The sequence below is a fragment of the Corvus cornix genome, chromosome 5 (assembly GCF_000738735.6).
Source record: "Corvus cornix cornix isolate S_Up_H32 chromosome 5, ASM73873v5, whole genome shotgun sequence".
Lineage (NCBI taxonomy): Eukaryota > Metazoa > Chordata > Aves > Passeriformes > Corvidae > Corvus > Corvus cornix.
Window position 1 is genome coordinate 34,649,211 of NC_046335.1, and position 27,997 is coordinate 34,677,207.

The 27,997-nt window shown below is 44.4% G+C and overlaps 1 protein-coding gene across 6 annotated transcripts in view; it reads left to right on the forward strand.

Annotated features, from left to right (window-relative positions):
• SMOC1 (SPARC related modular calcium binding 1) overlaps positions 1 to 27,575 on the forward strand; it is a 133,417-nt gene extending 105,842 nt beyond the window's left edge. For 3 of the 6 annotated variants that reach the window (XM_039552483.1, XM_039552485.1, XM_039552489.1), the window contains 5 exons: positions 610 to 692; positions 4,463 to 4,568; positions 15,035 to 15,282; positions 22,280 to 22,330; positions 24,079 to 27,575. In XM_039552483.1, the coding sequence (XP_039408417.1) occupies positions 610 to 692; positions 4,463 to 4,568; positions 15,035 to 15,282; positions 22,280 to 22,330; positions 24,079 to 24,095 (505 nt within the window). In that variant the 3' untranslated portion in view covers positions 24,096 to 27,575. The remainder of the gene's footprint in view (positions 1 to 609; positions 693 to 4,462; positions 4,569 to 15,034; positions 15,283 to 22,279; positions 22,331 to 24,078) is intronic. The other 3 variants (XM_039552484.1, XM_039552486.1, XM_039552487.1) reach the window with 3 other exon arrangements.
• Positions 27,576 to 27,997: the final 422 nt, after the last annotated feature.

Below are 27,997 nucleotides of genomic sequence, written 5' to 3' on the forward strand. Positions count from 1 at the left end.
ACCAGTGATAGATTTTTTTTTTTTTTTTCCCAGTTACTTTCTATCTTGAAACTACTGAGGAATCTTTTCTCACTTGGAGTTTGGAAACAAATTGTGAGTCTGGCAAGTTGTAGAAACAGGCCAGTAAGAGCTGGGACTTAAATCTGGCTAGATACATTGATTCTGCAGAGCATTGACAACTTTGAAAAAAAATCTCTGCCTATGCCCACAAGAATTGGAAGAGGGCCTTGTGCTGTTTGTGAGTTTCAGTTGATAGCTGGTACTGGACTTCGAAGTATGTTCTTCCTTCTCTTTCCACTTCTGCTGCTGTTCCTGACTGTTCATAAACAGTCAGATGCTTGAGAATGGTATTTCTTCTGGAGGTTTATTGGTTTCCTCTACAGTAAGCAGACAAGGCACAACCCTTTGACCCTGAGATTAGCTCACTTGGTCAAAGCGTGGTGCTAATAATGCCCTGGATGTGGGTTTGATCCCTATATGGGCCACTTACTTAAGAGTTGGAGTCAATGATCATTGTTGGTCCCTTTCAGAACAGTCTGTGATTAGTGATCATGTGAAGAAACTAAACCTGTATTACATAGTTTAGCTTCTGCTGTTCTCCTTTTTCAGGTATGAGACCCCAGTGTGTGAAAGCGATGCCAGATCGAAGAGCACAGAGATTGATGATCCCTTCAAAGACAGAGAACTTCCAGGTTAGAGGAACAAGATCCTGTCTTTGCCTTCTTACCTTGTCTCACCTTGGGACTCTCAAAGGGCCAAGAATATTGTTGAAGAGGTGGGGGATTTTCCTCACAGTGCATGCTTTACCCTGGGGTTTATTCTGGGTTTTTTTTTTTAAGATCACCTCCAGTTTCAGCAGTGAACTGGAAAAGGCTGGGAGTGTCCTGGGGTAGCTGTTTATTGCTTATCTGCCCTTTGAAAACATTTCTGGGATTAGAATTTTCAGGAGAGAAACCAGGATGCCTGGAGATACCCTGGGGGAAGAATGGGCTCAACACTGAATGTTCCTTAAAGCCTGACCAGGACAAGATCCTTTCCATTTAGCAGGGTTTTTCAGCAGCTTGATGCTCCCTGAGTCACAGAAGAGGACAATTGTCAGTGGACTGACTTGCTCCCTTACACTGACTGCATGGACCAGGCAGGACAGCACTCACGGTGTACTAAGGTCCCTTACCTAATGGTGGCTTCTCACTTAGCTGGACTTTATTCCTCATTTTCTGGCTGGGGCACGTTTTATTTCCCACTGCTCCTTGCTTTATATTCTGCTTTTCCCTCTTAACAGAGTGACAAGCGTAACTTGCTGTTTGCCTACCTTTTTTCTGCTAGGAACACATGCTAGGCATTGGTGTTGGTGCAGCTCTTAAAAATGCTATCCCACCTGCCTGTGCTCTGTTTTTTCCTTCTGTCTCCCTTCTGAGAAGCAGAGTGAGGGGCCTTCACTGACAGGTCAACCATTACTCTCCTGGGTGGGGACTGCTTGAAAACAGAAGCTACAGTGGGTCCCTTTGCACCATGAGGGAGTGGTGGATGCCAGTAATTCTGCAGAAATAGCTGGTAACTCTGGATCAGCTTACCGTTCTATGGCTAGCATAAAGTGAGTTGTTCCTGAGCAGGTTAGCAAAGGAAATGAGATTTGTTCTGGATCTGCCTTGTGTGTCTCCTTATTCTCTTCCTGCTGGCTCCTGACTTCAGACCCCAGACCTTTCTGCTTAGCAACTCTGCCCTCAGCAGGGCTCTCTTCTATGCAGCTCCTCATTTTCACAAGCCATGTAAAAATTTCCTATTGCCTCCCTTTCACATTCAAAGGAAATCGACCAATTGCTTCAAATATTATGTTGTGGGGTAGGGGGAAGGAAGCCAGCTAAATGGATTACATTAAGGCTCATTTCCATAGAAAATCACACTAAAATAGAATAACCTTACTTCCTTGATTCCCCATCCTCCTCTTCCATTGCTTTACTGCCTATCCATGCACGTCTCCCCTGCCTCTCCAGAAATCCTCTGAGAAATTCCTTTGCTCTTTGGCTTTTTCTTTGAGACTCTATTTCTGATCTCAAGAAGACAGACTGATTTTGTTTCCCTCCTCCCTTCCCTTCTCCACTGAAGCCAGACAAGGGGACAGGAACTGCTTGATGCAGAAGAGGAGACAGGATACTCTCTCTAGCTTAGTGGTCTGGTCCCAATATCGGATTCCAGGGGATCTGCTCTCTCTGCTCAAGCCAGTTTTCTGTGCCTGTGTAAACTTCAAGCTCCATGTTTGGCTGCATTGGTTGGTATGATTGTTGCCCAGAGAAGTTTTGAATGCCCCATCCCTGGGGAGTGCTCAAGGCCAGGCTGGATGGGATCCTGAGCAGCCTGATCTAGTGAATGGCATCCCTGCCCATTGCAGGAGGGTTGGAACTATTAGATGATCTTTAAGGTCCCTTTTAAGCCTAGCCACGTTCTATGATTCTGTGATTCCTAGCACTGAAAATACCTATCTATGGAGAGATGGGGAGATGGAGGATCTGATCTTGGTTTGCCTGCCTGAGAAATGCTGTGCTGCATGAACTTTTTATGCAGTCTTGAGGTTTGTTTAATTAGCTGCTCTTCTATGCAAAATTTACTGATGAGCCAGAACTGCAGGGGGTGAGAGAGAATGTTTCTTTTATTTTTTTTTCTGTTCTTATTTCTTAGCAGAACCGAATGTCAAGAAAAATTCCTGCTTTAATTTGAGACTGATTGTATCATTTGCACTTAGCTCTGTCAGGGGCACCCTTTACTTTTATTCCTCTTGTAGAGGTTTGCCCATTCCTTAGACCCTCAGTGCTGCAGGCAGTGCACTTCTTGGCCTGTGTGAAGAGACCCTGCAGAGGCCCAGGTGGGAAAGACATAAGTTCAGATTCTTGCACACCTACACATAATCTCTTCACAACCTGTCATGACTGTGGCCAAAAGTAAAAAAGAAAGAAGGAAGGAAAATGTTGCTTGTACATAGCAAATGGCAAACTGCTAATTCCTGCAGATGGTGAGATGCTGAGAGCCCAGGGAGATGACTTCTAGCAAATAGTTTTTCATCCTTTTCATTACCTCAACAAAAAGCTCCTTTAACTGAGTGGTCTACTCTGGCTGCAATAGCAGCTTACCCATTACAATGCTGACATTTTCTGGACCATATGCCAAACAAGTGCTGAGGGGTGTGCATGTGTATAGTGTACATAATACAGAGACAGGCTAGGGACTGTTGGTTAGCTATTGCAGAGGACAGAGCCTGTAATACTGCAAACGAGGGACTTTTGTCAGATCAATTTGCAAGCTGCTTTCAGCTGTCAAGGGATTACAGTAAGTTTCTGGTGCTCTGTTTGTGGTACGTGTTCTTATTTTCTTGTTCAAGAAAAGCAGAAAGTGTTGACATTGCTCTATGTTGCTGTGGGAGGCTGTTTGCTGATGTCTGCTGCCTAATCAGCTGAATAATTGGTAGTGCATGGTGGCTTGGGGAAAGAGGTGAAGGATGGTGGTGATGGCTTCTCTGTCACATCAACAGAAGGCAATCGGATGGGAGGTGACGGGTTTTGGACAACAGTTTTGAAGGTGGTCTGTTGAAGTTAAGCATGCCTGCTTCTTGGTTCCTTGTTCCTTAGCTTGTTCCAGGCTAGAACAGTTGTTACCATGTTTACGGGGTAGTAAATGAAGCTTACTTTAAGCAGCCAGGAAACAGCATAGATTGCCTTTTAAAGGTGAGGAGATGGAGAGCTTCACTGTAACAGTCTGGCTCTGTTTAGGGTAGGAGGCTCTGTCAGTCTGTGGTTATGATGGTGGGGAGCTAGACGGCCTCAGCACTAAGTAATGGAAATGGTTTCCAAGTTCATCTTCAACCCACTTTGTCCTGCTTAAGCCAGCAGTGACTGGGGGTGACTACCACATGCCGACTTCAGTTTGACGTATTTCCTATGTAGTGTGATCATGCGAACAATGAATTATTGTGGTAGGTGCTGGCAGGCAATGCTTTCTGTGCCTGAAGAGGAGAATGCAAGCAGCAGACCTTGCCTTGTGCTCTGGGGTACTTTAATCTGTCAATTAGGGCCTTGGAACAGCCACATTTGCCTCAGAAGATGATCCAGGAGTTAATGAATTGTTTTGTAAACTTCTCTGCAAGTGTCACCATGGGAACTCCCGTCTGCCAGGCACTTCCAGCACATCCCTGTGGTTTTGCTGGTAGAGAACTGGGTGAGACCTTAAAGCCAACCACACAGTCTTCCTGCCAGATATTGTTGATGACCCTGCATGTGCCTGGACAAAAGCTGCAGGACAAATTGCCACACAGAGAAACCCACTGAGGGATTCTTCTGCCTTTCCTTAGGGACTATGTTGATGGTTGTTGCTGTCTTAAAAACAAAGGAGGTTCGGACCGATTCTTGCTGAATTTGGGTAGGAGATCAAGCCTGTGTGTTCTTGCATTAAACCTCCTCTTTTCTTTCTGCAGGCTGCCCAGAAGGGAAGAAAGTTGAATTTATTACCAGCTTACTTGATGCTCTGACTACGGACATGGTACAGGCTATTAACTCAGCAGCACCTACTGGGGGTGGGAGGTGAGTCCAGAAAGCACTCCAGCTGAATGCCACCCAGGTGGCTGCAGAGCTCTGGGTGCCCCTGAGGTGGGGGCAAGAGGGAAAAGTGTTGCTCTGACTGATTTGGGTTCTTCTGGGTTGCTGGGAGAGCATCTGAGGCTGCTTTGTCCGGTCATCCTAGTGCTGCCTGCTTCCTCCCCCCCCTCCTCCCTGGCAGCTGCTCCACCATAAAGGTTAGTATAGCCCATTTGAAGTGTGAAATGAGAGCTCAGTGGGAGGAAGTGACTTGTTCTTTTGTCCCTTGGTGCATGAAAAGACCTAATAAAATGCAAATGGATTGAAGGAGACCATGTGGCCTAGTGGCTACCACAGGGAGTGAAGAATGTGAACCAAATTCTTGGCAGGACCACTGCTGTGGTTTTTGCTGTGAGGCTGCAGCCAGCCTGCCGATGAGGAGAGGAGCTGTTTTTCATGGCCCTCCCCTCTGACCAGCTGCCTGTCCACCCCTTTTGGAAGGAGCAACAGGTCAGGCCTGTTGCAAGAGGTGGGCAGAAGTCTGTGTTTCTGGGGAACTGGCGGAAAGCTGAGGCTGTGTCTCCCCTTCTCGCTTGATAACAGCAGATCCCTGCAGTGCTGCATTGGGACAGGCCATTGCAAATGAACCGTGATGGATTTAAAAGTGCTACACTGCCTCAGCTAGGCAAGGCTTCTGTGGTTCTGGATTTGCCTGACTATAAAAGGAGTCAGTGCTGGGGCAGATGCAGGGATGGCACAGTGACTGGTGTGCTCATGCTCGTAGGGGTCTGGAGATGGAAGTGCCTCTGCACACATGTTACTTCCGTGGGTATTGCTCCAATGTGTTGACAGTGGTGTTGGTCCCCTGCTTTCCTCTTTCATAACGGAGAAGGAATCAGTGCCATCTTTTAACTATTCAAGACTATTCAAGGTCCTGGGTGGCATGGCCGTGTCCTTTGGCTTCAGTGTGGACTACTTGTGAACTCATATGGTTTCAGCTTCACATTTGGACCTTACAAATCAGGCCAGTGACTTGTATGTGTGCCTGCATGCTGAATATTCTGTAACTCGTTGAATTAGCGCTATATGCCTAGCATGTCTGTATTCATATAAACAGGATGAAAAATGCCCCAAGGATGGGAAATACATCGTTCTCTCCCAGACTTAAGCATTCCAATGTCAATTCTGTCTAATTTGCATGGTTCAAATGCAACAGGCAGGGGTGGTGGGAAGCCCTGGAGAGTATTTGATATTTATTTGGCATCTTTGGCACTAGGACTGAAACACAGCCAATGTAATCATCACTCTTAAAATAAAGCTTAATATAAACCAATGTTGTAGAGACCAGAGATGTATGCCCCCACTGCATTTCTATAAACCAGCAGGCTTGCTTCCTAATGTTCCCCAAGCTTTGTGTATTTCTCAGCTTTCAATGCAGGTCTTTCTGGTGGAATTTTTCACTGCCCAGCTCTTCGCACAGTCGTCACATTGATTTATTTTCCACTCCAATGTCGGCAGCCCAGTTGTGAGGGGAAAATTAAATCTTTTAGCAGGCTGTCCTTGGTAAGGCGAAAGACTGCTACCACCCAAATACTCTGCCTGCCCACAGCCATGATTAAATTCTGATAACTGCTCTGGTGTAATTTTCCATGTGCCTCAGCTAGACTAAGTGTGTACCCCAAAGAACATGTGTCAAGCTTTTCCAACCCAACAGGCCATGACGGGACCATTTTTATTTTTTTAAAGTAATTTCAGGGAATTTTTGATATTCATGTAAAAATTTCATCAGTACATCTTTCATTTCATATGGGTTTGTGGAGTTGGGAAGCTGTCTCTGTGCAGTGCGTCCTGCTTTTCAGGAGTCCCAAGGGGAGTTATCTCTTCAGGAATTGGCTTCTGATGGTGTAAACAGGTGGATTCTTCGCTGGGTAAAAAATGGCTGGACCCAGGAGAGTGGCTGGTGGCTAGTCACAAGTGGTGTTGCCCAGGGATCAGTATTGGAGACAGCCCTGTTTAATATCACCTTCAATAACCTGGACAAGGGGATCAAATGCTCCTTAATCAAGTTTGCAAATGACGCCATGCTGGGTGGAACGTTGATCTGTGGGAGGGCAAGAGGGATCTGGACAGGCTGGGTTGATGGGTCAAGGCCAATGGTATGGGGTTCAATAAGGTGAAGTGCCAGATCCTGCACTTGAGTCACAACAGCCCCATGCAGTGCTACAGGCTGGGGGAGGAGTGACTGGAAAGCTGCTCAGCAGAAAAGGACCTGGGGGTGCTGGTCAACAGCAGCTGAACATGAGCCAGTATTTGCCCAGGCAGCCAAGAAGGGCAGTGGCATCCTGGTCTGTATCAGGAACAGTGTGGCCAGCAGGACCAGGGCAGTGATTGTCCCCCTGTACTCAGGACTTGTGAGGCCACACCTCAGATCCTGTGTTCTGTTCTGGGCCCCTCAGTACAAGAAAGACACTGAGGTGCTGGAGTGTGTCCAGAGAAGGGCAATGGAGCTGGTGAAGGATCTGGAGAGTTAAGTCCTATGAGAAGCAGCTGAGGGAGCTGGGGTTGTTTAGTCTGGAGAAAAGGAAGCTATGGGGGGACCTTATTTCTCCCTACAACCACCTGACAGGAGGTGGTAGTGAGGTGATGGTTGGTCTCTTCTCCCAAATAACAAGGGACAGGATGAAAGGAAATGGCTTCAAATTGTGTCAGGGGAGATTTAGGTTAGATATTAGGAAAAACTTTTTCACAGAAATGGTTGTAAATTATTGGAATAGACTGCCCAGGAAGTGGTAGAATCACCATCCCTGGAAGAGTTCAAAAAATGTGTGGATGTGGAACTCAAAGACATGGTTTAGTGGTGAACATGGTGGTGATGCTGGGTTGACAGGTGGATGTGATGATCTTGGAGGTCTTTTCCAATTCTGTTGGACGTCTCCTCCAATTAACAATTTTATGATTCTGTATATATCTGAAATTGTCTAGGTGACCTAACTTGACTTTGACACTGGAAATGAAAGCTCTTTTCCAAGATGAAGGGATATTTTACCTATTGGGTTAGTTTAATTAATTTTTAGCCTTAACAACTAACAAAATAACTATTTATGACAGTGATTATCCTGTATCTCCATGGCCAATCTTTACTGAGAAGTTCATGTTGAAAAGAAAAGTTAGAGATCTGGCTGTCTGGTATTTCTTAATATCAGTCATGTCAGTTTTAATGTCTTAATATCAGTTTTCTTATTTGTGAGGCAAGCTTCACTTTTGCAGGCTCTTCATCTTGGTGCCATCACGATGGCAGAACAGGTTCTGCATTCAAACACACACTGTAGCCTTCTTTTTTTGCTCCTTTACAGCATTTCATGCTCCCGGGCCTTTTTTATATTTTGAGCAAATGCATCCCATTATCCAAGGTAAATTTTTAACAAATCACCAGCAAAGCTTATGCCTGATGCAGGGGGCAGGCCAGGCAAACATCCAGCTGTACCCCCCCCCCCCCCCCACCATGTCAACTGTATATTGTCCTATTTATTTTAACCAAACAGAGAAGCCACATGTAGGAGTTTGAGGGCAAGGGGGTGGAGTATTCCCGTTTCTCTGTGGCAGCAGAGAGATGATACAGGCATACAATATGTGTCTACAGTATCAGTATTAAAATAAAGGACTAAACGCAGAGAAGAGCTTTTCCAAAGTGTTGAGGACTAAGAAAGCTTAACAGTGAGAGTCTTAAGGAGCTCAGACTTCCTTAAGGTATTAAAAGAAACAAACAAAAAAAAAAAGGTTGGAAGTTGATTTTGTAAAATCTGAGTCTCTCTATAGGGACAAAGGCTCTGCAGGCTCTTTAGTCTAGCAGGGAAGAACATGATTAACTGAATATAAACAAACTTGTGATCAAGATTTCTTTAAAGCGAGGGCAATTCTAAGCCAGAATGAAGTCATGAGGGAGGTGACTGATTCCCTAAGGCTTTCATCTTAGGCCTGATGTGTTTCAGAAAGACTTGCTTTAGTCAAACCTGAGTTATGGTCCCAAGAATAATTTGATTCACATTCTGTGGGTATGATATACAAGAAATCAGATTAGATTACCCTGCTGCCTTCAGTCTGAATCTGGATATGTGAGTAAAAACTTCTGTGTTTGCTGAGTGTCTTTGCAATTAATGTCCATATTAACTTCTTTTTTTTTTTTTTTGGGTGGGGGGAAGAAGGAGTGAGTGGGGTGATGAGGGAGAAGCATGGGGAGACATCAGAGACTGGCATTTGAAATACTACATAGAGCTGTGCTAAATTGCACCCAAAAACAATCTAGTAGCAGCAAAGTGAGGCAGTAGCTTGGATTCTTGCATGCCCCATAAGCAAAACCTGATAAAACTTTTGGGTTTTTTTTTAAACTGGGCATGCTTAAAACAGCCTTGTAATCCCTTATAGGTCTTGTCTTGTTTAAGAAAGTTCAAAGCTATTGACTTAAATTGAGTTACTCTTGCTTTACAATAATGTAAATGAGATGAGAACTTCCCTTCCTCATGGCCCTAGCTTATATTACAGCATAATACCCAAATAGACTTCATTTAGAGTTTTGAAACAGAAAATCTCTGGTAAAATTCATTCTTAATTTTAAGTTTATATTATAACTCAAAGGCACATCTTGTTACTGTATGTCTTCAAAGTAATTAAGGGAGCAGTTGTAGGGAATTGGTTTATTAGCCAGTGTTTGGTATCCCTGTTGGAAAAAAAAAGCATTATTGAAATTATTCACAAGTACGTACTATATAATAGGAACAGCACTTAAAAATTTAGACTTAGCTTTAGTACCTTTTAGTCTGTTTTCTAATCCTGATATAGTCATATTACACAGGGCCTAAACTAAACTAGATCAAAGCGAATCCCAGCCTGTGTTTCCCTTATCTGAGAAATTCTCTTTGGTCCCTGCCAATTCAGAAATGAGTTTTAGTTGCCAAAATGTGTGCATTATGGCTTGCTGCATTATCAGCAAAAATATTACTGCCCTGTGGAATTTAAGGTGAATGGGCAGCTTACAACAGCCACCCTTATCATGTAACACAGCAGCTATCAGTCCCTTAATTTAAAGTTGCCAATTATTCCCCATGTAATAGCCTCAAAAAGTACTCCAGAAAATGACCCCGAGGTTCCTTTTCATGCTCTAGTTGAACCGTTTGAAGCAGGCAAGCACAGCTCAGCACATCTCCAGGGTGTTCTAAAGCCGATCCATGTTTTAATAAAGATTGACACTTTTAAACAGCGCGGGGAAGTTGATGCTCAACTCCTGTTGCATTTTAATTGAAGTTGGATACCAACTTCTCTTTGTCCTCTTATGGAAATTCTAGCCTGATTAAAGATACAGGAGAGTTCATGTAAGAGGAGGGTCTTTGAGCAGTCAATGAGGAGTGAAGGGAGGTGATTTTTTAATGTTCTATATTATTTATCCTACAATCTTTAGAAAAGTTGTGTTCAGAACAATGTTTCATATACAACTTAGCCTAAGGAGAGGAAGAAACTGGCCTGTAATAGGAAGATAAGTTTTAACTGTAGAGGAATTATGCATTTCCCATAATGAATTTGGACTGTGTAGTACCCTTTTGTTTAGTCTGAACACAGCTTAGTTTTTTTGTTGGCTTCTTGATTCCTTGGCTACAGGAAAGGGGGAATAATAAATACAGGATCCTTTTGCAATTCCATTAGAGTAATCCTCTCTGATTCAAACCATGTTTCACTGTTACAGACTTTAACTTTAGGCAACTGCAAAGAACAACAAAATGGGTGTAAGAAGTTGAAGCAGAGAAGTAACAATTTTGAATTTTACCTCAGTTTGTTAAACTCATTGCTTTCCACTGCTTAGTGCTGGCACTTCGGTGGGCATCATCAATGCAGGCATGGTCGTTGACTGGAGGGGTCAGTCCCTCTCCATCAGTTCTTCATTCAGCAGCAGCACCAAGCAGGGTATATATATCCTTGCAAAATATTTACAAGTCATAGAAACGTACAGCTTTAACTCCTTTAGACATCCTGACCACAAACATGCCTTGTGTGTTGGGAATGAAAGCTGGACTAATTTTTTCTTTTTACTCGTTGCATTTGCTAGCAGCTTCTTGTCCATCAAGTATTCTTTCATCCTGGAATAGCTCCCTCTGGTTTATAGGCTCTGCAGTCCAGCTAGATGATGGGCTGATCTTACGGCCCTTCCCTCCTTTTGCCTCAGCTGCTAGTGTTGCTACATAAAGTTTGTATTACAAAAGAATAGATTTTCTAAGTCTTCAAACAGGTGATCACCTGATGGGTACTTAGAGATTGCAACCTTGCTTTCTGTCCAAGCAGTAGTTTGTATTAGGATTTTTTTGTCACTGCAACAGTGCTGTGGATCCATGCAGCCTTTGCAGTGGGGCTGCAAGTGTTCAGGGGCCAAAGGACCAGCTTTGGTAGGAATGGACTTCAATTTATTTAGTAAAATTTACTGGGACATATTACACTTTGACATCATGGTTCTATGGAGCATATTGTGATTGCGCATGTACATGTTTCTGTAGGGGAGTAATGTCTCAGATTTACTGCTCTTGTATACTTTACCCTATATACCTCCCCTTCCTCCCTGCTCCTTCACAGGGAGCTAACTGCTCCTTTCTCATAAGGGGCCTCAAGGGCTGAAAAGCATTACAGATTGCATGCAAAGTGCATATTCAGGCTGCCTGTTTGATATTTTGGCAGTCATTCTCTGATCCAGATTTCAGTGCAGCTTACAAAAGTGTATGCCTGTGTTTTTGCAAAGCCTCTTTGCATTCTTCCAGTTACACCAGATGATGTGAAGGTATTCTGTGGGAGTGTGCCTCATCTGGAAGATAGTATTGTTAAAAGTTCCAGTACCTTAACACACGTATCTCCAAGCGCAAACCACCTAAGAAATAAATGTTCTGCTATGAGGGAGCTCTTAGCACATTATACAGAAGGAGGAGCAAGAGCCTACTTGATGCCAACAAATTTGTAAGAAAGCTGAGAGCTGGTTTGCTGTCTTACGCTGTTAATGACACACCATGCTTTTCTTCATTGGTGGAATACTGGTGGGCTTATGCTGCATAATTGAGCTGAACTTTCTGGCTTATGTACAAAAGCAGTCCAACAAAAGCAGGTTACATTTGGAAAATCAGCTTACACAGAACTCCTTTCTTCCCTAGCACTCATTCTTTAGGACTGATTGTTTTGCCACAGAGTGCTAAAGAGAAACAATTAGGAAGAAAAACAAGTACAGCTGTAATGCAGTCAACATGAGAAGGCTGTCTTCATTTTGGTAGTGTCTGTTCTTACTATGTCTTACAAAGCTGCTACAGCACTGAAGCAAGGTACTAGAATTCAGTGGATTTTAGTGTGATTAGTGTTAGAGCAAGGGATGTTGGAAATTGAGAATGTACAGGACAGCTTTGTTCTGTCTTTGTGGTCTGAATGAATAAATGAAGTTTGTATCTGAGGGCTGACTTTTCTTGAAACAGTAATGGGGAGGAAATAGAGGGACAGTCCCCTGGAATACTGCCAAGTCTGTGCTCACTGGGCAGTTAGAGCCCCAGACTTACCTGAGCTGACCCAGCAGGCATGGTTGGTGTCATGGCACATCAGCATAGCTAGGTGGCCTAGCAGCGCTGTGTAGTTGCATTAATTCATGTTTCATGGGCGGTGCCTAAGTGCGTTGCAGGGGCAGCGGCCGAAGTCAAGGAAGTTACGGCATTGTAACTTCATGCTTCTGTAGTGTATCATGGAATTTCATGAGCCAGGGAGATACGGCTGCCCTGAGATGATGGGGATGCTTCCTGTGCTAGGATTCTGGATGATAATCAGAGAGGACAGGCAACTAACCATCTCAGGAACTGTAGTCCTGCTAAGCCAGCCAACAGAAAGTGGTAAAAATTCAGAAATGGCTGTATCTTCCTTTTTCCTAAAGTCATAGCCATAAAACTAATTCCTTTTAGCTCTATTAGCATGCTGCAGTTTTCAGCATGAGCTCTCAGCATGTTTGTAATGGCAAAGATTGGTTTATTGTCACTTCATGAGTCAATGTATTTGTATTAGCCTGTGAATTTTCCTGGTTCTCTCTGTGGAAGTGCTGAAGAGAGCCATGTTGCCTTTCTTGATAACTCATAAGAGCTCCTCCTTGGTGTGCCCCTGGAAAAGAGGTACTTTTAAATCCTGCTTCTGAGTGCCTCTTCAGTAAGTAGTGAGAAGCTCTTGTCTGTTGTCTTTCTGCTGTTGGTTCTAAGATACTCTGCTATTTTCTCCATTTCTGCCTCTCTAGTTGTGGGCCTTCAGTAAATGAGGGCAAGCCAAGGCATGGACAAGGGGAACCTCACATGCAAAAGCTCAGGTTTTATTCTTCTACCTCAGCAAAGTATTGCCCATGGTAATACAGAACTTCTCTGAGGCTGTTGGAAACATGCTAGTCTTCAAATGATAGCCAGCTTCTTTCCAAAAGGGAGAGAGGCCAATAGCTGTGTTAATAAATGTCGTAAAAACAAGACACAGGATGTGTTTCTATTCTCTCCTGTCATCCTGGTCATTGCATACAGTTTAGAAAATCCGGACACTCTCTTAACCTCCTGGGGACAGTTTTGCAATTTTTGCTTGTCCATAGGTGATTCCAGGTGCTTAGCTGGTATTTTGGCTCCCCAGACTAAGCCAGACTTATTCCAAACCCCTTCTTCCTCCTGCACAGTGTTTATCCCATTGTACATTGACAAGATGGTGTGACTGAATGCCAGCCTGCCTCTCAGTTAGGAATTAAATGAAGGAAATAGTTTCAAGTAAAACCCTGGGAAAAATGTAATGCAATTTTTTTGCCTCTCTGTACTGTGTGTGTTTACTTGTTGCAAGGATTCATGTATCTCTGGATAGGGGCTACCTTTCTGATTTCTATCCTCATTTGTAAAAGCCATCAGAGAAGGTTAATGAGGATCTCAGTTCTCCACCTAAACTCCAGTTCTTGATTTCTGCATGCTGCAGATTCCCCCTCAGAAATGATTTAATTTACCATGGGGATAGAGTATATGAGGTAGTATTTTTCAGGCTCTGTAGCTGAATTTTAAAAGCAAACTGGCCACACCAGAAAGTCAAAAGAATTTTGTCTCTCCTAGTTCCCAACAAAAAAAAATTCAGTGACCATATAAGTGTAGATCCTACTAGTTTCTGAAACAAGGTCAGTGGCAGTCTTGGAGAGCATTTTATAAGGTACTTGGGTTCGTATTTCTCCATCAGTTAAAATACCCCAAACTCACACCAGAATCTGGCTGCCTGCAGCAGGCAACTGTTCCTCTCTCCTTCCTGAGGAAGGAATTTATGCAGCAGCTGGATATGTCTCCTGGAATAAGTCAGAGCAATTAGTGCCAGCGTAGCATGTCTGACTACCTATCCACTAATTTCCATGCATTGAAATGCTTTATTCTTGGAAGAAAAAAAGGCTCAGGTCTCAGCCTCATTTCAGCTTCTTTTCAGCTTTCTCTGTTGGCACGCTCATCATATGGAGAAAGGACAGACTAGCTTAGAAAGAGTTTCTTCCCTGGTTCTCAGTATCACTGAGGAATAAGCACCTTTCCCACTGCTGCTGCAGAGCACCAGACACTGCTTAAATGGTGTGACATAACAGTGCCTCTTCAGTGATGGCACGATGTTGAAAGGCAACATCCTCTATATGTGTGTCTATAGCTGTTGCTGTTCCTCCTTTTTTTTTCTTCTCTTCCTCTCTGATATTGTTATTGTCTACAGAAAGAAAAAGTGAGTCAAATAGCATCAAACTTGTAATACCACAATGAGTAAGAAATGAAACAAACTGAAGTTGCCAGCTCTGTAGTACTGCTTTTAATGGATTTGTGGTGTTTGTCTGCTGTGGAACTCTTATGTGTAAATCAGCTATGTGAAAAGCATGAAAAATGCTGAAAATACAGCACAGGAGTTCAGATTATATAAACAGATACAGGGAGAATATTGTGTCTTGCCAAGGATGCTTTCAAATAATAAATGTGTCTTGCATTAAATTAATTTGTTCCCTTTCTGAAGTCTAGAAGTAATGGTCACAGAAACTAGCATGACAGCTGACACTCATGGCTCTCCTGCTGGCAATTTTTATGGGAGCCCAAGGGTCAAAAGGACCAAGGAGATTGTCTCTTGCCCTCTAATGAGGATCGTTCTGGGATTAGGCAGAATTTCAGCAACTGGTGTGAGGAGAACCAGAGCTACTGAGGATATCAGACTCCAAGATTCTCTCAGCAATTCACTTGTTAATGCTAAAGGAGATTTTTAGAAAAAGTTTGTCTGTCTCAAAAGAGCCCAGCTAAAAGGAGGAGATTGGAAGACTTGTGTTTTTTGCTTTCTTTAAATACGGCATAGCACTTGCCTGATTTGATGAGCAGCTCTTGCTCCTCAGCTTGTGCTTGACAGTGTTGGTGAGAGCACCCACTTGTTGGGGGCCTGTGCCTCCTCTGTTCCAGGTTCTCTGAGCCAGACCCCAGCCACACACTAGAGGAGCGAGTGGTACACTGGTATTTCAGCCAGCTGGACAACAACAGCAGCAATGACATCAACAAGCGGGAGCTAAAGCCTTTCAAACGCTATGTGAAGAAGAAAGCCAAGCCCAAGAAATGTGCCCGGCGTTTCACTGACTACTGTGACCTCAACAAGGACAAGTCAATCTCACTTCAGGAGCTGAAAGGGTGTTTGGGAGTCAGCAAGGAAGGAGGTGAGTGTCTTTTCTTCTTTTACTGCATGAAAATAAAAACTGAATTACAGCAAACTCAGAAATCTGTTTTCTCCCAGCTGTTTCAAAAGTGTCACAGTTTGTGTGAGCACATGAGTGGGATTAATATACTGCCATGCAAATGTAGTTTGTTACTTGTATTTTGGCTCCATCTTCTATGCCTTATCACAGACCTTTGTGCTAAGCACTATACAGAAACAGGGCAACAGATGAGCCTTGACCAGAAGTCTGCTTGTACTGTAAAGTCCTTGGAAACTGTAGTTCAGATCAGGTCCCTTCTGAATAATACCCTGCTAACAAGATTCTGTTGTCTCAGCCATGCAGGTTGGATGATGTATGAGCCAGCACAGACCCAGTCCTTCTCTGGAGACCCTGTTGACTAACAGAAACAATATTTATTTTCATTGCTAAATTCAGCATGCAGGAAAGTGGATGATGCAAAGAGAACAACTCAGAAAGAAAGCACAGGGCTGTATTGTTGCCCTTTTTCAGACTTAAATTGTACTTCAAGACTGGGGGAGAAGTAAGGCATGAGAATAACCTATTTTCCTTTCTGTTTAGTGTCTGAGCAATCAACCTCCTGCCTTTTCTTCCTTTTTTCATCTTCACCTCATCATTTGTTGGGACCCGAACCAAACAGATATTTTTGGAAGTTTTAGGAATTGAAACTGTTCAACCCAAATTCAATAATTATCAGTCATTCTTGACTGTGGGCAGACTTGCTTGGCAGGAGAAGGCAAACAGCAAGATTCCAGGGGACTAATTTCCTGTGCAGGTGTTTTGGCTGTGCAGACAGCTGTTGTTTTAAGTGTTATGGTAGTTGGGAAGGGTGGATAGCTTTTTTTTCTCCCATCTTAATCTTTCCTTAGTTCTTTTCTCAGATTTAGCACGAGTGGGAAGGGAAGTCAGTACATTTGAGTGTTGGGAAGTTGCATTTTCTAGGTGCTTTGCAAACATTTTAGTTACCATAGTAAGCATATAGCTTTACTTGTCAATTGTGAGAAGCATTCAGCTTCCCTAGCCCAGTGGAGGTGTTTTTTTAGTCATCAGTACCTCACTGAGGAATGACATACCAAAATAGCAATCCTTAATTTTATTACCTTCCCAATAAGATGAATATGCCAAATGAGTTTTATTGCTATTTGGCCTGGAATAAGACACTCTGGAATCTGCTGCCCTGGCCAGCTGACTGTTCAAAATTTAGTTTATGGAAGGGGAAAAAAATCAAAGGGAGGGAAGAAAGAAAATGTGAAACTTTGAGCACATGTGAAGGGGAAAGAAGGCAGCAAGACATTGTTGTGAGTGCCTGTTTGTCCAACTATTTGCTGAGAATACAGCCTTGACCTTTCATGGTTTGTTCTGTTGTATGAGGACAGGACTGGGGTCAAAAAGGGGCTCTGATCTTGTTCTATCGTACAGCTCCATATACCTACTACAGACCTGATGAGCCTTGAGGATCAAAGATAAATGGGTAAGTTAAAGGATGGTGAGGACTAAAAAGCAGTGCAGGGGGCAGTGCAGAGAGCAGGTACGTGTAAGAAAGAACTGAGGGAGAGCGCTCTAGAGGTGCAGTAAACAAGTTTGTGATGGATCTTTTTTAAGAAGTCATGAAGTTGTGAGGAGGTAGATGCATCTTTTCATGCTTCCTATTCATAAGAACTGCTAAATTTAGGAACAATCAGTATCTTTGCCTTTGATACAGTCCCCCACAAATCCTTTCTAGATTGGAGGGAGATGGTTGGACTACTAAGTGGATAAGGAATTGGCTGGGTGGTCACATCCAGAGGGTAGTAGTCAATGACTCAAAGTCCCTATGGACATCAGTGACAAGTGGTGTCCCTTGGGGTCCATACTGGGACCAGTGTTATTTAATTTCTTTATTTATTAATGACATAGTGGGATCAAGTACACCCTCAGCAAGTTAGCAGGTGACACAAAGCTGAGTGGTGCAGTTGCCATGCCTGAATGATGGGATGTCATCCAAAGGGACCTGGACAAACTCAAGAAGTGGCCCTATGGGAATCTTGTGAAGTTTAAGATGACCAAGTGCAAGGTCCTGCAACTGGTTCAAGGCAATCCCTGATATCAACACAGGCTGGGGATGAACACATCGAGAGCAGCCCTGCCCAGAAGGACTTGTGGGTGCCAGTGGGTGAGAGGCTGGACATGACCCAGCCGTGTGCACTCCCAGCCCAGAGAGCCAATGGTGTCCTGGGCTGCATCCAGAGCAGCGTGGGCAGCAGGGAGAGGGAGGGGATTCTGCCCCTCTGCTCTGCTCTGGTGAGACCCCACCTGCAGTGCTGCATCCAGCTCTGGGGTCCCAGCACAGGAAGGACATGGACCTGCTGGAGTGAGTCCAGGGGAGGGGGCACCAAGGTAATTAGAGGGATGGAGCACCTCTGCTGTGAGGAAAGGCTGAAAGAATTGGGATTGCTCAGCCTGGAAAAGAGAAGGCTTGGGGTGACCTAACTGTGGCCTTCCAGTACCTGAAGGGAGCCTATGGGAAAGATGAGAGGGACTTTTTACAAGAGCACAGAGTGACAGGACAAGGAAGAATAATTTCAAACTGAAAGAGAGTAGGTTTAGATTAGATACGAGAAAAAAATTCTTTGCCGTGAAGGTGGTGAGGCACTGGGACAGGTTGCCCAGAGAAGCTGTGGGTGCCCCATCCCTGGAAGTGTTCAAGGCCAGGTTGGATGGGGTTCTGAGCAGCCTGGTCTAGCGAAATGTGTCCCTGCCCATGGCAGGGGGGGTTGGAACGAGATGATCTTTAAGGTGTCTTCCAACCCAACCCATTCTATGATTCTGCGATCTTACCCCTACTCTAACTTCCCTTTATCCTGATCACAGATTCATGTAGTCAGTCCCTGTATTTTGCTGTTTCTTCTCTGTACCATGGCCTCCAAAGATCTGCTGGGGTCACTGTGGGTCCAAGCCAAGAGCTAGCTAGTACTTTCAGTTGTAAACTGCTAGTCAGATGAAAACAAAACTTTCCATGGAAATGTTTGTGTTTCAGCAAAAGCTTTGTTTGAAAGGTCCTTCTGGTCTGGCTTGGATGAGGAGGGGTTGGAGGGAGGCAAGGAAAATTTTAATTTCCCGTTGATCTACTTCATTACAAATGAACTTAGCTCAGATATTCCAAGTCCCATTTGGGTATCCAGTAGCATAAGGACTAAAATGAATTGGGTCATCATTCCAGGTGATTATGCCTCTTGCTAGGCAAATTGAACACTTGTAATGGTTTTGAAAATCAAACATAATACAAATTTTCTAGTATTTAGAAGGCTGAGGAAAACAGATATTAAGTGTTCCGCATTTTTATCAGTGTTTTGCTTTTTTTTTTTGGTGGCCAGCTCCACCCAAACATGGAAATAGAGTTGGTTAAAGGAAGCATAGGGCATAGATAACACATTACTGTTACTTGTCTCTCAGGGCCTAGAGAGTCCAAATAAGATTTATATGTGGGGATTCTGCTGGGATATTTGGAAGGGCAAACCTGAATCTGAGCTCTTTCCAGCTTAGAATCAAATCTATCCGAGATGCCTAGTTCTGTCTGTGTCCCCTTCTTTAGCAGGCTCTTCATGTCTGTAGTAACCTAATATGTGGGTACTGCCAACCAATGGTTCTCCAGTGAGGAAAACAGCTGCCCAGTCTATCAGAAACCTTTCCTCTTTTCCATCCTTATGGTGACCCAGAAAGCTGCTGGCAAATCTGCTAGGTCTGGTGTCCACTTTGCACAGCTCTTGTCCCTCTTTTTAAACCAGACTTGTTTCTATCAGGTGCCATTTGCATGGAAAAAATGCCATTCTTGGATCTCAGAATGGAGTAGCCACGTAAGAGTCAGCCTTTGAGTGTTTGCAGAAGCCTGCAAATAGTTTCTTAAACTGGGGCAGAACAGGCAGGCAGGGCTTTTAGCTTGGAGTATGCCAGAAACAGTCTTTGCCATCACTTGATCTAGGATTGTCTGTTTGAGGAATTGTGGAAGGAAAACAGACTGATTTACAGCCTGTTAAAAGTTAGCATTCCTCAGTGTAGTCTGCACAGCCTGAGTTAAGGGGGGAACCATCTGTGATCAAAGAACAAATTTAGCTCTCTGCATTAGTCAAAAGGCAGGATCCTTCAGAGGACATAGACACACATTGTAAAGCTTTTCTGGAAAGTTACTGGACCCAAGATTAATTGGAGTCCAGTGATGTTGGAGAGAAGGGCTGTAGTTCTGAGTGAGGCTTATGCTACTTGTGCTGGCTGCAAAATGCTGGAGTTGAGTTTTACCTCTATATTCTTCCAAATTCAGAAGACAAAGTCAGCATTTTGTGCCTGCCCAAAGAGGAGCTAAGGGAATAAGCAGCAAAGAAATGTCCCTCTGCCAGCTGACGGGAAGTTCCCTTCTGCCAGTTCAGATCCCGTGATTACTTTGCTATCCAAGAGCTTGTCAGATGGTAGGTGTTGGGCGTGCTTCACAGGCCATGAGGACATCTGAGGTGGAACCCAGCCACCAAGAGTGCAGTCCAGAAACAGGATTGAAATACCTTAATTAAAAAGTGTATGTGTGTGTAGTTAAACAGTATGTCACTTTCTACTGCATCTGAGGAAATATTACAGAAGGAAGGAAAAGTGATGGACAATCTGAACAGCAGATTTCATTCCGTGATGTTTTGGACCTTTCTTATTGCTATCTTCAGAAGTAACTGCATGCTTGGGAGGCTGGGAATGAAGTTGCTCTCTATTATTACTGTGCAAGCAGCTGTGTGGGAGAAGGTAGCAAAGAGCAGTCACCTGGGAAAGGCCTCTGGACCAATGATGATAGAAAACAATCTGAGTGGCCATGAGAAAACTGTAACCAGGTAATGACTGAATTAAAAAGGAATTTTAAAGTACATTTAATTGCTATTAGATTAGAATTGAAGGAGCTGCCCTGGTTCAGCGCTTGGTTTTGTTTGTCATGTTCAGATAGTCCCCTTTGAAGAAGTGCTATAATTTGCCTTTAATCTTGACAAAAGTAAGTGATAGTATGAATCAGGACATCAGTATTGTGTTGAGAACACAAGATAAGGCTGTTTCTCTCCCCAAAAGGTGAAAGGTTTGCTCAGTATGCCCGAGAAATAATTTCTTCCTATAAAAAGCTGCTGGGGTTTCCTTGGGACTTTTTCTTTTGAAAGACACTTGGCCTAATCCAGTGTGACTAGAATTGTTTTCCAAAACAGTGTGCTTGTGAGGATGAGCAAATACTCTGCTTTATGAAACTTTCTGGATGATGGGATGTTACCCAATAATGCCCAAGCGTTTCCCAGTTATATGTTAGTAACCCACGATCACCACTTGCCATATTCATTCCTCTCTTTTGTGTCAGCAGTGCAGTGTTGTTGTGGCAGGGTTTTGCCTTCGACAGGTATACGTGGCTGGCCTGGTTTGTATGGCAAGCAGACAGCTGAAGGCTGCTCTCTGCCCTGCGGAAGGCAGCACTGTCTCTCCCCGGAGTAGCAGGGGATGAGCTGCAGCACGGCTTCCTGCACGGCTGCATGGGGCTGTGCCCTCGAGCACACCGGCCGTGGCAGGGAGGGATGCTCCTGCCTTCTGCACACACCGGCCTGGAGCTCCCTGCCTTTTCCCAAAGACAGATGGAGCTCTCTCAGCTCTTTCTGGAGATAGGTTGTGCTCCTGCACAGCACTGTGCTGCAGGCTTACCTGCACTGGGTGTTAAAGGCGAGAGGGTTCTTTTGGTTGCTCTCTGGATGCATGGCCTGGCAGTGCCCTCTGGGGCTCTGGGAGCTGCTCATGAAGGGTCCAGGCTGTGAGTGCTAGTCAGTCCAGGCAGATCCTCTGCCCCTGGCAGTGGATCCTCTGCCCATGGCAGCAGAGCCATGTTTGACACATGGGCATCAGCGAGCCACAGTGCTGCTGATCCCAGCAGGGCAGGTGGCTGGTACTGGGCTGGTGTCTGGGGGCCTTGGAATAACTTACTGTGCTTACACAGTTTCTCTTAGTAATGTTCTCTAAAGCCAACAAGTGGTGCTTTGCAACCCATTTTAGTCTTGACCACTGTCACCTTTCCCTCCCCCTGCCTTTTTCTTCCCAGTAGCTCCGCTCCCGTCTTGCAGCCCAGCTTCCTACACCTCTCCCCTGCCCTCTGAGCTTCTGCCCATCTCATTCCTGCACAGAGTGGCATGTGCTGTAGAGTACTTGATGTGCAGAGCGAGCGGTGCAGTCAGGTCATGTGCATGAACAAATCAGTCATAGGCTGGAGTGGAGGGTGGCAACAGGCTTACTGCTGCTGGCTGGGAGCAGGAGTTCCCATTTTCAGCTAATCCCTCCTCTGAAATCAGACGAAGCAGCTCACAGGAAATGTGACATGCTTTCGAGAGCTCCTGTAATCCTTGAGCTGTCTGTATCCAGTGCACCGTAGGAACAGGCTTATTTCTGAGGTGAGAGGCCCTTGCCATGAGCTCCATCTGGTGTAGGGTGTGTGTGCCTGTTATCTCATAATGCAGTCACAGCTCTGCCATTCTGCCAGGTATAATAAGTTCAGGTCTTTGATTTTAGGCACCTGTTTGTTTGGTCCAAGTGAAAGATTTAATGAACCTTGGCTATCTGTATTGCCGGCACCTTCACTCTTCTGCCTGCCCCCTTTCTATATGGCATTATTTTGATTGCTTGGGGAAACTTTGTGATACTACTTGCATCCTTCCTTTCTTCTTTCTCCTTCCGCAGTTCAGTTTAACCTTGTAATTGTTTCTTGCCCATGCACAACCTCTGGATTTCATGATACTCAGCTACTACAACACCAAGGATTTAACATCTCTCATCTCAGGCACATTGGTTAGACTCTTGCATGTGGCTCTGAAAGGAGTGTTGGCAGGACTTGCTGTGAGCATGCTCAGAGGGGCTCCTTTGAACCTGCCCTCTGGCAACAGACAAGGGGAAGGTTCCTTTGTCATGCCATGGCATTTACTGCCTTTAATGTGGTTCTTGGATTTTACAGGTAGCCTGAGCAGTTTGCCCAATGGAAAAAGACAAGGCCTTAACCCTTTCAGTGAGTATCTTGTCAAAATGTTGTTTTTTTTTTTTTTCTGTGAAAAGCATATATTGCAGAATTCATTCTCCCCTGCTCTGCCATGTTCATGAACAGCAATATAGAAACAGCTGGAAACCAAAGTTGTTCTTAAGAGGTATAAATAGACCAACATGCAGCTCCACTGCATCATTTCTAAGTCCAGCTCTATGTCTTTTGCTGGAATAGATAATACATTTCTAAGGAATTAGAATAGGATAAAGTAGCTATGGGATGAATACTCTCCTATCCTATTCTCTCTTCTTCTGTCAAGCAATAATGTAGGAGATTTTTTGTGTTTACATTATATTGCTCCATGGACAGGTTCCCATGAAGACTCTTCTCTATCATGGTGAAGGTCTGCTCTCTCCTGTATTTTGTGGCATTGAATCACATGGACCCTTTCATCAGGCATGAACAACAACACAATTTGCTTTGATTTTAGACTTGATGCCTCATGATTCTGTTGAGTACTTCTCATTTTGGATTGTAAGAAGCAGTGAGAAGTTCTCCCCTGCCTCTATCTTCAGCCACTTGTTCTATAGCTGTCCTGCATATGTCTGGTTAGACTCCTTTTTGTATTGAGAAGACCTAGGCTGTGTATTTGTTTAATGCCAGAAGTCTTCCTACACCTCTTGCTGTCCTCCTTATCTTCCTGGGGTATGTATCTGGTGCTGGTGAGATGGGCTGAACAGAGAACTGAAGATAAAGATCAACTATACCTTGTACATTGATGATGTGATGTTTCCTGGTGTGTCCTCCATTCTGAGTACGTACTTGACTTTTGCCTGCTGCTAAAAGCTGAGCAGAGGCATTTGAACAATTGCGTGTTGTGGCTTCAGCCTCTTCCTCATCACTTGAAGTGCTCAGTGCAGGACAGGTCATCCCCACTCCCATGCTGCACTGCACTTACAGACATGGAAAACAATCAGTTGTTTTTATGAGCTGGTCATTGAGCACTGAAGGCACCTTGTGCAGAGCTGTGCAATCAATTGCAAATATGGCTACCTGAAATAATTTTGCATTTGACAATATTTGCCCCCTGTGACAGGGCATGTTGATCAGCACTGATCCCACTGAGGCGTTTCCTCCCAGTGAAGTAACCTTTCTCCTCTTTGAAAATCAAATCCCTACTTGTGCTCTGTCTTTAGCATGTTTTCACCTGTAATTAATCCACAGAGCTCTAGCTCTGATCCCATAAGAGCTTTGGGTTTTTTTAAGAACCTTTGATGAAGGGCTTAACAAAAGCTTTCTGAAGAAAGGCCTCCTCCAAGACCTGCTTGTCTGCTAGGGAAGGAGGCAGCTGGCTGTGGCTGATGGGGGAGATGGTGGCAGGGCAGCCTGGCAGCAGTGGGTTTCTGCATCAGCTGTGCCAGGCAGAAGAGCAGAGGAAGGGATGTTGGATCAGTTGTTTCCCTAGACTGCGTGCCCATTTCCAAGGAGGGGGAGTAAAGTGGTATTTTGTGTTTAAAAATATGTCAGTCCCTAAGGCTCCATGTGACTCATTCAATGCTTTTTTCAGCAAGGCTGTCTCATTAGCCCCTGGTTGTTTTCAGCCTCACAACTTACTCTGGGATCTCAGCTCTCTGGGGCCATGGCTTCAGCAGAGGCTATATTGGATCTTTATCAGTCAGGTTTCTTTTTGTTTTAATTTGCCTTTTTCCCTTACTTGTTCTGTTTCTGTTCTGTTTGTCTTTCTCCTCCTTGCCCACCCCACCCTACCCTTTCAGTAGGTCGCTTGGTGTAGCAGCAGAAGACAAGAAGGGAAGGCAGGAGCTGACCCAAAGGAAGAAAAGATCCAGTGACAGACCGACACCTTGCTGCTTGTGAGCAAGCACGCAGCATCAGCAACATCCAGCATAGCAGAAGTGGCACCCAGAATGTTTGCACTTTTAAAATAATGGTTTGGGTTTGTTTTTAATTGCTTTTCAATGCCATTATCTAATACTTCAGAAAGTGGAGGGAAGCAGGATCATGACTTTTTAAAATTGGAACAGCTACTGATGATGTAAAATTGAGTTCACCGGGACTCAAAAGAATTTTATATACTGTATATAAATATATATGTAAATTGTACAGTTGTCTTGTACAGGGGTTGGAGTCACTGTTCTGTTCCTCCTTTTGCTTTTGAAGGCTGTTAGGGTTAGAGGGACACTTTGCATTTAATGGATTATAGTGATGCATTCATTTCTGCCACCAAACCATCATTCAGTGGCAAGCCTTAACACCCCCATGCAAAAAGGAGCCAGTGTGTCAGCATGACTTGTTCTTGCAAATATACACGCAGTGCTCCAGATACCAAATGCTTCTTGAGAGCAGCTGAACCCCTTTTCTTACCATAAATCCCTCTGCAACTCAAGGCAATTGGGCTTTTGAGAGCACAGATTTCACATAAGTATTGGTACACTGCAAAGCTGCTTAAAGTAGGGATAGAAAAGGGTTGTATTAGGGATGTGCAAACGTAGTTTGTGCACCCGTTGCAAGTTGGGCAGAAATGAAATACAAATGCATTGCTATTCAGGCTCAGATAATATGCTTAGCAAAGATGTGCCATGCCTCTGGAATCTAAAGCTGTAGGAAGGATGTGGGAGCCATAGGCCCAGTAGAGTCAGTGGAGTGAAGACTTGCATCTTCCTCTCTGACAAAATGTTCATCTATATGTTGTACAACAATAAACATTTTGAGAAGCCTGCTAAAAGCAGCATTAGCCTGCCTTGTGCTTTGCTGAAGGGCAAAGAATGTACTTGTCAGTGCAGACAAACACAGTCATGCTGCTGGTCCCCAAGAGTCTGCTTTACTTATGTTTCAACAGTACAGCTTGGGCTGTGCTCACTGGTGAAGGTCTGTCAGCGGCGACTTTTCTTGTCCTTGGTGGTTGTGTATCCAAGCTCCCCTTCTGCACAGTGGTGTGCCTGCCCACTTTGCCTGATTTGCTGTTGCCAGTACCTCCTGGGTACTGTGACACTGAGGTGTGATTAGCAGTAACAAAGAAGGCTTGGAGTGAGGAGTCTGGCCTTCTTGGAGGCCACAGGGGCTGTTTCAACCACTAGCAGTTTTACCAAAGTTGTTTCTTTGGCAAGGGCGTCCATATCAGCAGTCCTAGGTTTGGGCAGAGTGTGGTGGGACACGCAGTGTTTTGCTTTGTGTATTTCCAACCACTGGCAGCACTTGCCTGTTCTGAGCAGCCTCCCACTTCAGACCTGGTCATCCTTCTGCCACTTGTCTCTGGACCAAGCACTTGTTAGAAGAAACTCTAGTGAAGGTGATGAAATGACAAGCTAATATGAGAACACGCGAAAAATTGCTTGTAACAGCAGTGGGTTACTGTAGAGACTGGACTCATCCCTCAAGGCTCTTGTTGCTTTGGTAAAAGATGATAGAACACAGCATCTTCACTCAGTCATGTCATCGTGACAATAGCATGATAATACATCACCAAAAAAAGTGTCCTGATGCAGTAAGTTAGTGCTTGTTGACAAAATGGAAAGGTAAAAAAAAGAAAAATTAACAAGCTTTTCTATAAATAACCATTTAAGAGTAGTAATAACTCTTCCTCTGGGAAGTATATTGGAGCTAATGAAAACATATGACATGGTTGAAAACACCTCTGGTAATATCTGAAGTATACATCACACCACCATAATATAAAGAAGTCATCTCTTCAACAAGAGCAGATCCTGCTGCTGGATCTTCATGGTTTCTCACATACAGTGTATGTGCTTTTTTGGCCTGCAAGCTCCCACCTTCTTGATTGCTTCTTCTCTTTTTGTTTGTTGTTATTTTGGATTTTTTTTTTAATGCCCAGGGCACATCTTTTATGTGTTGAAATAATTTGGTTTAGTGTATAGTTAGAAATGTCCCTGTCACACTCACTAATCCTATTGTAGAGAGTAAAGAATGAAAGAAACTGTATAAAAAAACCCCCTCTCCATTTTAATATTCTAGTTTTAGGGATTAAAAGTTCTGGCTGCTGGGTTGGTTGGTGTTTGGTGCTTTGGGGTTTTTTTGGGGGTGGGTTTTTTTTGTTTGTTTGGTGGTGTTTTGTTTTGTTTTTTGTTTGATTGGGGTTTTTTTAATGTATAGTTACATCCAGCAGAAGCAGACAATTGGATGCCTCTAGGAATTCTATCAGCCAGGCACTGGGGCTGGGCAGTGCCCCACAAGATTGTGGGGGGACTGCAGAGCTGCTAAAACTCACTGCATCTCCTTCTGGAAGTAAACCAGCCAGCCACCACTCCTGCTTGTCACATAAATCCTTTTGCTGACCTCCTTTTTCTCATCCTTGCGTCCTTCCCCTCCAAAAGGCCTGTATTCACATGCGGTTTGCAACTAAAACTGGGTCAGTTCTTCAAGGAAGGCAAACAAGGGGTGGCTGTTGGTTAAATTTGGTATTCGTGGGTATTCCTGTTGCTAGGCCAGGCTGACTTTACGGATGGATTGGGGAGCAAGCATTACACTGCTTTCCCCTTTCACAAGACAAGTCCAAGTCTCTGCATCCTGACTTGCTGAATTTGCGTGGGTCTCCGAGCAGCTTCTGGCAGCACTTGTACATTGCCATGGAAGGCCCAACCAGCATGATTGTGGTAGAGGTCAGGTTACTTGTTCTGGGTTTGTGTTGGAGGATTGTGCAGACCGTACTGGTCCTGATTCACATAGCTGTGAGCTGTCCAACAACCTGTACTCATCAGATGAGAGCAGTGCCTCAGCTGCCCACTTCCCCTCTTGGTTTTATTTCCAGTCCACCTGGCTGCCAGGCCAAATTGTCCTTATCTGGTGGTTGTAAGCAGTCTTCTGCTCTGCCTTGCATCAGTAGCATCTTCCTGAAGCTGGAACACAGGGAGTGTCAGTGTTGTGCCTGAAAGCAGACCATGGGCTTGTGTCTCCTCATCCTTCAAGTTGTCCTGGGCCTCTTCAGCTCTACTTTGAATGATGGCTGAAAACAGCTGGGACAGAGAAGATTCCCAGGACTCAACAGTGCAAGTCATCTGTTCTTGCTGCCAGAAGTAAAAAAATCTTATCTTTTCTTGCTGATCTTCCAAGGGCATAGTGTGTTGTAGGAAATTGAGTTACAGTGGGATTCATACACATGAAGGCACTGCTTTCCATGGCCTGAGTTTATATTGAACTTACCCTGCCCCAGCACATTTCTGCCTATGGCATAATTTGTTGAACTGAAAGGCATCTGTTTGGTTTTGGTTTTGTAATAAAATAGGTAACTTTTGCTCCAGTGTCTTGTGGTCGTTTCTTGTTGAATCTTGATTTCCAGTTATCCCTACAGGGCTGTAGGAGAGGGAAGGGGACTCTCCTATTTGGAGAGTCAAGTGTCAGTCTGTGGTTGGGTTTGGAGGTCTGTGGTGTTTCTCCCCTGTGTGTAAGCAGGCTGAATTAAAACAAGCTCCAGAGTGCATCTCTGTGGTTTGATGACAGCTGATCTGCCCAGCCTGCTTAGAAAGGCTGTGAAGCTTCAGCAGGATTGTAGAGATGATTACAGAAGATGGGGCATGGGATCTCATAGCACAATCTCCCCCACCATGGGTAGGAGACGGGCGCTGCAGCTTGTATGTCCTCGCCCCTCCCTTTCACATGGGAGCCTTCATACTTTGCTTTCCAGGTCATGCCTTGCTACATGGGAGCCTGAAATAGTATCTT